The sequence below is a fragment of the Athene cunicularia genome, assembly GCF_003259725.1.
Source record: "Athene cunicularia isolate RWA chromosome 5 unlocalized genomic scaffold, athCun1 chr5_part3, whole genome shotgun sequence".
NCBI lineage: Eukaryota > Metazoa > Chordata > Aves > Strigiformes > Strigidae > Athene > Athene cunicularia.
In genome coordinates this window covers 2,418,387-2,428,984 of record NW_020799103.1, presented here as the reverse complement: position 1 = coordinate 2,428,984, position 10,598 = coordinate 2,418,387, and the positions used below count along the sequence as shown (strand labels likewise).

General features: G+C 42.2%; 1 protein-coding gene across 1 annotated transcript in view; it reads left to right on the top strand.

Annotated features, from left to right (window-relative positions):
- LOC113481301 (spondin-1) overlaps window positions 1-10,598 on the top strand; it is a 159,969-nt gene that overhangs the window by 127,130 nt on the left and 22,241 nt on the right. Inside the window, exon 7 of the mRNA XM_026850825.1 lies at window positions 9,227-9,291. Within this exon, the coding sequence (XP_026706626.1) occupies window positions 9,227-9,291 (65 nt within the window). The remainder of the gene's footprint in view (window positions 1-9,226; window positions 9,292-10,598) is intronic.

Genomic DNA, 10,598 nt, shown 5'->3' with positions numbered 1-10,598 from the left:
CCCCCAGCCATCTCCCTACCCCGTTTCCTGGTGTGCTCACTGTTTCCAAACAATTTCTGAGTTTAAAATAACAGTAGCTTTATAGAAATTAGTTTAAAGGCTGGTTTTAGTCTAAGGATTGATGAAATTGGGAAATAAGGCAGAAAGAGGATAAAAGGGTATGTATTGGATAAACCTATTACGCAGGGGGTGGGAGTTACACCGCTTATCAAAGCTTATCAGCTTCAAAACCTGGTTTAATCCCCTACGGTGAAAAGCAGCCGTTCCTAAGTGTAGTGAAAAGATCTTTCCTTGGTGTTTTGGGGTTTTTTTTTAGTAATTTAGGATCCAAAAATGTTTCCGCAGTTCTAAAGACAGCAAAGCACGCGATGTAGAATGAAGCAAAACATGCGGTAGAAAACCAACATGCAATCAAGAAGCGGATTAACAGGGGAGACCCTTTTCCTACAGCGTCTGCTCAGCCACAGAAAATGGGACCTCAGAGCACACCTAGGGCTCATCAGCACGGAGCGCTGAGCTCTGTACTGTGCAACAACGAATGATGGCTTCGTGGGGACACCCTGGATTATGTAACTGCACCTTAACGGAAACGAAACCGAGCTTATGAGTTTCAGGGTTGCCATTAGCAACGGTGCTGTTATTAATTTCAGCCTACGTTCCCCCTCCTGAAACAACCACTCCATTGACAGGGAACCCTGTGGGACGGGTGACGCAGCAGGTTGTTAGTGCAAAGCGGGTCAGTGCTTTTGGGATATGTACCATCAGTGAACATACGCGGGTTTGCATCCCATCTGAGTAAATTTTAACAAAATCAACAATTATAATTCCGATAATTCCCTTTTAAAAAAGTGTTGTGGGGTTTTTTGGTGTTTGTTTGTTGGGTTTTTTTTTTTTTTTTTAATATGCATTGCCAGCGATCATCTATGCAGTTACCATCCTGAAATTGTAGCTTAAACACATATTTCCATATTCTCCGGAAATTATCAACAATATCCACATTTTGGGAAAATTCTCCACCTGATTATCTAACGGAGAGGTTTTTCTTTGTAAAAGCGAATACCAAGTATCCCATTCAGGAAATCTTTCCTGTACAGCAGAGGGTTAAGCTGGGACTTCTGAAGCTCTGCATTACTTGCTCCCCTGAAACGGGACCTGTTCAGACGGTAACAATTCACAACTGGATTTCCATTCTCATCTTCCCTTCCATTTTTCTTTAGGTGCACCCCAACAGTATTTCTTTACCTCTCTCAACCCCAAAATTGCGCTTATGTAATTGAGGGGATAATTATTAAAAGCCCGGAAATTCCCACGGACGTTCACATTTGGTGAAAAATACAGATGTTATGTTCCCTGAAACATCCTATTCTTGAAGAAAACAAATAAGACTTTTTAATTAAAGAAATTGCTATTTTTACAGGGAAATATTGAATTTGTCTGTACTATGATCAGATAATTAATTCCATTCAGGCGTGTTTATGTATCTTATGATATGTGTGGGTTTATTAGCTGCCACAAAATCACTATCATAAACATAGCGAAGTCAAAGGAAAGCAGGCACACAATCCTGGTATAATTCCACGGGCTGAAGCCTAGTGGTGCTACGGGCTTTAGGTATAATCCGCCTGAATCTAAGTCAGCCATAGAATTAGACAGAATTTAGTTGTCATCAAATGGTCTTTGTCTTTAATTACGGGCCTTTTTTTTCCTTCCAGGTGAGGTAATTTGTGACTAAAAGCTTAACCTTTTCAAAAACGTTCTTTTTTTTTTTTTTTTTTTTTTTTTTTTTTTTTTTTTTTTCTTATGAACTGGGAAATAACGGCGTCTGTGCCTTTTTCCATAAAGAAATCTCTGTATGTTAAAAAGAATTGCATCTCAGCACTGAGGCTCAGGGCAACTTCAGCAGCCTCCTTGACTGCATCTCAAGAAAAATATTATCTAAAACGTGCCCGTTGAGTGCGTTACAGGAGGTCACATTCACGCTTACTGTAAAGCCAACGTCTATATTTGCATGAAGATGAACTCCAGAGCAAACAAAGCTGCATGAAGCTGCTTTTACCCCAGAAATATCACCAAGCAGGCAGCTACTTCCTTTTAAAGTTTCTACAACTTTCAGTAACGTGCCTGTATCAGTGTCCCCTTTTCATTCAAATACGTCGGTAAAACTGAGGTAGACAAAATGTCTACAAACATTATCAGCCGGGGGAAAACACGCCGTATACCTGTGGAAGTCCATAATGTGTTGAACCAGGTATTTTGTGTTAATACTTTAAAGACAAGATGGGTCTTTATTTTTCTCTCAACCTGGAAGGAAATTGTGCATTTGTATTGGGGTAAAATAGTACCTTTTTATTTTTTTTTTTTTTTTCCCCCTCTGGTCTTGTAATGTGCCTTCTGGCACATCTATTGCTGCAGTGAAATTCTTTATATATGAGTATCAAGCAATTCTACTGAAAGCTACGCTACTGAATGATAACGATCTTGTGGCATCAGAGAAGGGCCTCCTCGCTCCTGACTTCTGTAGAATTTAAATACGTGTGCGTAAAATTACAGTCATTTCCCTCTTACCTGATAACATCTTTATAGTATTAAGTGGTTATTAGATTAAAAAAAAAAAAAAAATCATAGTCCAGAGCTCAGAACTCTTCCTTCTTCAGCAAGTAGCCTAGTCATCACGAGTCTTGCACTCTGGCCCCAAAACTGAAGCTTTTTTTCAGGCTGTAGTTTCATCAGTAGCCCAGACAGCAATGTCTGTCTAAAGAGCCCTTCACTCGCCCGTGGGGACAGCTGTAAGACGGCTGTAAATGTAAAGCCCTTGATAGAAAATTGTACCCATGCAAAGGTATAAACCCCGGCAGAGCACCATAGCGAACCCCGTCCCCATTCCCAGGTTAGAAGAAAGGGGCGCGCTTTCAGAAGCGATCTTCACGCTGTCAGGCCGAGGCAAACGCGGCCCTTTAGCAATGGGTGAGGTACCCGAGCCCACAGGGGAAGAGCGATAGCATCCTCTTGTCTTCGGGCTTCCTAGGGTAGGCTACCTGGCTGCTCGGAGCGTGCACGCAGATGCTTGTGTCATCTCTTAAGTGTTTCCTCCTAACACTGCTCTGTACCAAGACCTCTAACTATACAGGGCAGGTAGCAACAAAGAGCCAAAATCCGAGGTTTTGAAGATTTTCTGATAGCCTGGAACTATTTGCGCGAGCTGAAGACATCTTAGGGATGCTGAACACACACTTTTCGCATCCTAAAGTGATTTCTGTGTGTCTGCATAGGGTGGGGATGGAATAAGGTCTATTTATACGAATCATAGAAGACTGATAGGCTTTTAAGAGCACCCAACTCTCCCTCCAAAGCACTATATCATTCCCATTTTCATAGCATTTGATTCCCCGCAGAAGATATACCGCCCATTACACTTTTTCATTCTCCCCTTATCTCTTTCTCTTTGAATAACAAATCATTTTTTTTTGAGGGAAAGGGATAATCCTGCAGCGGTGATGCTATCTTAAAACTCAGTTATGTCGGTTTGTTTCCAGAAGACATTCTATTCATCATCTGTGAATTGAGGATAATGTTGCTTTTTCGGCTTTCTAAGAATCTTGTGAAAATGAGTCCACTGTGGATAGAAAGGCATTCAGATATTTTTGAGGATGAGTGTTGTGGAAGGAATTAAGTGTTCTCTGCTCTCAAACAAATGATCGAACGCCAAGCAGTGGTGGTGTGAAATGAGTGAAATTAAGCGCTGGCTCTAAACAGGTGTTTTTCATTCCCACAGTCCATTGAATCTGACTGTGATTTTGAGGTCGGATAACACACACTCTGTCATTTGTTTAGCTGAACTGAATCAAATCATTATTATGAAGTGCTAAGTGATCTGCACAGTAACGTTTTCTGATGTTACTTGGCACACATAAAATAAAAAAATAGTCATAAAAATTACTCACAAAAATAACCTCCAGTACAGAAAGGAAACTTACAATGTTGCTTACCCAAAAGCAGCAGGAGCACATGAAATAGTTTACACGGCCTTCCAGATCCTACTAATCTCTCTTTAATTCCAAAGGTATTCAGATGATACTTAAAAACCTTTGCTGAAAGCTTTCATTACATTTGAATGGCTGTTACCCTTTAAACAAGTTGTTTGAAATCCCCTTGATTGAGAAAGACTTCTGAGCAAATTCTATTTCCAACGCTGATTTTCTGAGCTGTGTCCCACCTTCTGTTCGTGAAGATGAGGAAATGTTTTTAAATCTTCTGTGGACAGCCGAACAGTCTAATTTAGCAGTGGTTTCATACCGCGGGGTTCTAGTTGTTGCCGTTTAATAACTTTATTCTGCGTGCGCCGTCATTCGTACATTGCAGGAACGAATGGATGTAAGTTTTTACCAACTTCAGGATGTAGGAAAGACTGTCTGTGTTAGAATGACGCTGCCAATTTTTAAAAATCATGCTGTCGAGACTTCTTGGAGGATAGGACTTCCACAGGGAAGCACTACTGAGTCGACCACCCACCTCCAGCTTGAAACGCAAACGTAGAAAGCGGACATGGAGAAAAGGACAAGTGTTTGCTACTTTTGCATGTTTTAATTTAGGCCACGATCCCAAAAGTCCTGAAGTCAATCTAGAAACTACTGCGGCTCCAAGGGGCCTTTTGAGCAACATTTAACGGCGTAGAGAAGGGGTCATTCTCTTTCAACTGGAAACCAAAACCCTATAACTGAACTAATAACTACAATTGAAGAAGAGGCTCCAGTAGGCTCTGCAATGTTTTTATACCAAGGTGTGTAAGTGATTATGACTAACCACGCTTTTCAGAGGGATTTACCATGAAGACTCCTGGGAGCTTATACAAATTTGATTATTGAATCATTACATCCTACTTAGAGGAGTGGCAGAGGTGCTGCATCAACAGTAGGAAGCTCTCACAGCCGAGGGGGCACAGGGACTGTGGCGCAGGCAGGCTGGCGAGGAGCCCGCCGTGCTCCCGGGAGAGGCTGCTCCCCTCGCAAGGGGAAGTTCACACCTGTGCCCTGCTGCGTGATACCGATACGCTCAAAAACCTGAGCAAAAAACTCAACTGCACCTTCCCTAAGTGTCAACTCTGTGATTTGTACTCAAGGAGGAAACCCCCTTAAATGGGAGAAAGAAAGAGGGGGGCAGCTTCCCTCCTGCATCTCTCTAACAACTGACAGGCAGTCCCAAATTCACTCCTCAGCAACTTCCACATGCACAGAGGCATAACACAGGTTTGACAATTTTCTTCTTTTTTTTTTTTTTTTCTTTTCCTATTATTCTTCGAAGCAGTGTGTATCTGACTTGACCTAAGGGATTTTCAGCAGCTCCAAGCAAGAGCATTGGTGCCCTGCCCTTTAACTTGTTCTGACCTTGTGACATTTTGACACTTCATCAATTTGCAAATGATCTTGTTTTCTTTTTCAGAACTTAACGGTTTCGTTACTTGGGAATCATTGCTTCCCAGCCAAATAGATAAATGATGACATGGCGACTTGCAACACACAATAGCGAAATATAATAGTCGTTTTTGCAATATTTTGATGTGAAATTGAGAGTTTGTTTGCCTCAAAAATCCAAGCAAAAGTTTGGGGAGGGGAGAAAAATGGGTACAAATGTAATACAGCAAGTCGTATGGAAACGATGAAAAATTAACTGGATGGATGTGGTTTATGCCTCCTCTACTGTGAAGCTGTGCATTTGGGTTATTCAAGGCAGTTGGGTTATATCAACTAGTTGTGTATTACTAATTTGTGAGTTTCTCTTCAGGCATTTCGTATCCTCTCAGCTTCTACCATCTGCCAATAAATTATAGCTAACGAGTTCGAGTTTGGCCAGCAAATCCAAACACTGTATCTTTTCTCTAGATTGCTCTCTATCTGTAGGTTGTTCACAAGGCTGTTTGAGTTTATCACCTTCCCTTAACCACGTGGAGGTCAGCTGGAGAGGCTGGCGGCAGAGGGAGGTCACAGCCCGAGCGGGAGGCTGGTGGCACCTCCAGCGGTGGGTGGAGATGGGTGCCCCAGCTGGCACAAAGCCCGGCAGCCAGAGCTCACATGGCAACAGCCTCACAGACCCAAGGAGCCAGCAAGCAGAGTTTACTCTATTGTTTCCCAGGATTTCATCTTCTTGACATAAACACTTGTCCAAGGAGAACTCTTTAGTGTAAAAAAAGTCTGCTTGGGTATCTGACTGTCTATCAGTGCATGTAGGGTAAATATACACTGGCATTAGTAGCAGTGTAGCTGTTACTTTAAAAAAACAACAAAAAAAAAAAAAACCTAGAGAGATTACAAATCTGCATGATAGACATGACTGCACAATTAGAATATCAGTCTGGAAGAGCAATGATTTAAATTCAAGTTCTAGCTTAATCCCATGTAACTCTCAAGGGGCTCTAGGTACTAAACCCAGGTATTTTTATTCCAGGCCCAACAGAACGCTGGATTTTGCATCGTTTGATTTTGATTACTGTTCAGGAAGTTGTCATGAATTCAGCTCTTGCATCTCAGTTTTCACCTCCCTTCAAAATCTGGGGATTTCTGAATGCACCGTTCCCTTTCCTCTGCACTAAGCTATTAATCATAGCTCATCCGTTCTTGGTATCCATTTTTAATTTGACTAGCACGCGTTAGAATGCTTTCAGACGTGAGTGATTTGGGTGTAACTGACATAATTGCTGGCTTCTATTAGATGAGCAGTGGATTATTTTAATAAATGTAACCACCTATGTTCATAATGAACTTTCTTTAGGATGTACAATACACAGTTAATAATTTTGAATGCAAATGTGTTCTCAAGGCAAGTAAATGAAGATATGCCTGGCTGGAGAGTCTTAGGATGTTGAAACCAGAAAAATTAAAAATTAAGGCAATTTCCATCGGCAGAGAAAGACAATTAATGACTTTTAACTTGACTTTTTTTTTTTTTTTTCATTTAATGAATTTCCTTTTAAGTCACTTTGAGGGGAAAGCTGTGCCTTCCACTTTTGAAGACGTGGAGGTGGGAAGAAGGTGACCCTGGATGTGATGCGCATCTCCCGCGCAGAGCGTATCTCTGCTCGGTTCTGCCCAGCGGGGCAGCTGGCAGAGGGTTGTGTGGGCAGCTCAGCCTGCTGCTGCTCACCCTTGGCTGGAATAGTCTACTGCTGATATGGTACAGGCTTTGGCCAAGCGTCTGTATTTATAAAAAGAATTGTTAAGAAGTAGCTTATCCATCCACTTGGGTAGAGGGAGAGATTATATCACATACGTGTTCCTGAGGCTGAAAACCTTGTGTGGTACAGAGAGAACCCATCAGCACTGTAATTACCTTGCCTTGGTAAATAGAGGCAGTCAGAAAATACTGAGAGTGGTGGAAACAAGGAGTAAAAATAGTTTTATTTAAACAGGGGTGTGTATGGACTAGAGCTAGTCTGAGAACTATTGCTATCAAGCAGGAAATGGCACTATTCTCACTAACTGAAAGGTCAGCTCTGTTGGACGTGCCAATTACCGGTAATGTATGAGGTGGGTTTCTCAGTCTAATTGGGAAATATTTTTAGAAGACAGTAGAAAATCATGTGAGCGAGTTGTGAACTTTATGTTACTCTAGGCAAATTACCGGGGTGGATTCCAAAGGGATGTGGGGGGAAACGCTTCTAAAAAAAAGTGTGATAGATGTCTTCTGGGCATCGGAGCCTTGTTAATGTTCTCCTGCCTTTGTCCTGGGTTTATTGTACCAATATAGAGTTTAAAACTGCTGATGCAGGAATTCATCCAGAGTAGTAAATAACCTGTGTACAATGTTTTGATGCTGTGTGGGCTTCCACCAGCGTCTGTTATATTTTAAACTTAGAATTTTCACGTGCGTAAACGGAGAGCAAAGAGGAAGTGCTATCAACGGCTCTACCTGCATCCACCATGGACTCTACATCCTTACGTATATGAGAAAAATAAAAAAGATATCATACATGCTCACGGGGTGGATCGCCTAGAGCAGCAGCCTCTAGTTTTTGTCTGCCTCTTGGCCCCATAGATCTGTAACATATTAAAAGCAATTTTTCTGTCCTTGCTTTTTTTTAACCTGGTAAATTCCTCTGGCCACAAGGATCATCAGAGCATCACACATTCAACAGCCCGAGATACACATTTTGCCAATAAACTGCTGTTGGCAAATAAACTACTACGTGTGGAATAACAGCCCAGGATAGAGCAGAGTTGCATTTCTGTGACAGTGTTACCAGAACAAACTCAGTTTGGTCATATTGGTTTGGTGGTATTTCCCCAATGCAGATAGCTTCTCCTTAATTACACCTGTCACCACTGAAAGCTTTCCCTTCAGCTCACGATGCAAAAATAAGGTGGGAGTGTGAGCCCTGCACAGCTGTGGGAGATGCGATGTGTTACTGGTAGGTGATTAAGAGGCAGGTGGGCATTGCTGTCAGCCCTGCACAGCTGTGGGACATTCAGTGCTCAAAGAGCCAAACCCCCATAGGCGGGTGGGCAGGCTCTGCTGCAGAGAAGCAGCAAGGCTTTGAGAAGAAACCAGCCTCGGAGCAAAGAGAAGTCAGCTCCCTGCAGGCCAGGAGAAGGAGAAATATTTTGAGGAGAAACAGGACTTGGAAGAGAGATAAGAAACTGCCTGGCTGTGCTAAGGTGGATGGAACCGTTTGTGGGAGGGAGGGTTGATGGCTGTCTGGTTGTTGCTGATTTGCTTATTATGAAGGAAGAGCTTGGATGAGAGTGTAAGTGTTATTGTATGAGTATGCATTAATGTAAGAAGAAAACAAGTATTTAAGGAGAATAAACAGCCCCCGCCCTGCAGAAAGAAAGAACAACGCTGGTGTGAGTTATTTTGGCCGCTACAACTTAGTACAACGTAATACAACTTATTGCCGCTTAACGCAGCTTACTAAAATGTATTACGCAATAACGTGGTCTGCGCACCGCTGCTGGCGTTGTGAGCTCACTTCAGTTCCTGCAGGAGGGAAAGGCTGTGCCCAACGTTTGCCTTTGTTTGCTGCTCTTGCCTCCTGCCTTCAGGGGTGCTCCTTGATGCCTCCGAACCCTGTGAGGGCATGCGGTGCCCAGATAACAGAAAGGACAAATCGTATTTCTCACAGAATTTGGAGGCAGTTTGATCTAGTTACTCTTACTTTTTTTTTTTTCTGTAAATCATATTACTCTCATTTTGTAAAATTGTGCCAATCACTTTCTTGTTTTGTCTGTTTTCACAGAGCGATGAGGTTTTAACAGTCATCAAGGCAAAAGCACAGTGGCCTGCCTGGCAACCTCTAAATGTGTAAGTAAGTAGGGAACAGGACATCTCGGTAGCCTTGTGTTGAGGGTTGGCTGATGGGCTGCTCTAAACTCTTTGTCTCATACAATCATTCACTCTGTTAAAGAAATAATCTAAAAATATTTTGATAGATGAGTTTTTAATATTTCCCCCTGTTTTTCCCTTTAGCATCTCTTAATTTTTTTTACATGCTTTGTGTCACTGTTACAGCAGAAGGATTGTCCCATGGAGTTTGTGCCTTTATTGAACAACGATGTTTATTCAATGCTTGCTCAAATATATGTTGTGCTATTTGGCATGTTTTAACGTCCTGTGTCACGCACTGTGACAATTCACCGCGTCAATACAGCAAACCCTCAGTCTACCAGCAGAAATCTCTTAGAGGACTAATTCTTTGAAACGCTTAGATGAAACACTTTATGATAGCATCATGATCCTGACGGTAGTATAATGACGGTGATTTTTATCAAGAGACAGCAAACTAGCTTCCCAGGGTCCTAACTCTGGCACTTAGCAGCAAAGAGAACAAAACCTCAGATTTACTGGTAGCCTTTTGAGGGGAGTGGGGGGTCTTGGGGGAGCTGGTTCCTGCATAGCTTATCTGTATTTGGCCCAAAGTTCATCCTAATTATCCAAGCCCAAACAAGTGAGACTTACAAGAAGTGACTAAAGATGAGAACCCGGAATAAAGGGTCACACCATTAGCCGAGAGTCAAATTAAGTCCTTGGAGAAGCAGGGCAATTTGTCTACGGCAAGACTGTAGGGACCACAGAGTCCTGTTTCCTCTGTAAAAAGTATAAAAGGGAAGCAGTTAATGGAACGGTGTGTCTGGTTTGTCTGTATTTCAGAAAGTATGTGGAAAATTTGGAGGTTAGTCAGAAAAAAGCTGCGAAAGCGTTCAGTTTTCAGAAAACATCCCCTTCCGTAAGAGGCTTAGAAACTCTTAAGCAGCTTAGGACTTAAGCTATTCAGTTTATCTCCTCCCCCTGCGGGGGGGGGAAGGTTAGGAGGTGAGCACAGCTTAAATAGTGAAAAGATTTCTGATAGCTGATCCCTCCTTAATCTAGAAAAAAAAAACCCACGAAATCCCTCGTCGCATGGAAGCTAAGGAACTTTGTGACAAGGAAATTCTCACTAAAGGGATGGGAACGGGCTTTAACAGTGTGACTAACCCTCAGAGCAGCTTACCTGAACATGAGATGGATTTTCTGTCACTCGGATATATTTTAACCCTGCGACAGAGTTGTAGGCTCTGCGCAAGAATTGTGGGTTAGGTGCTTTTTTTTTTTTTTTTTTTTTTTTTTTTTTT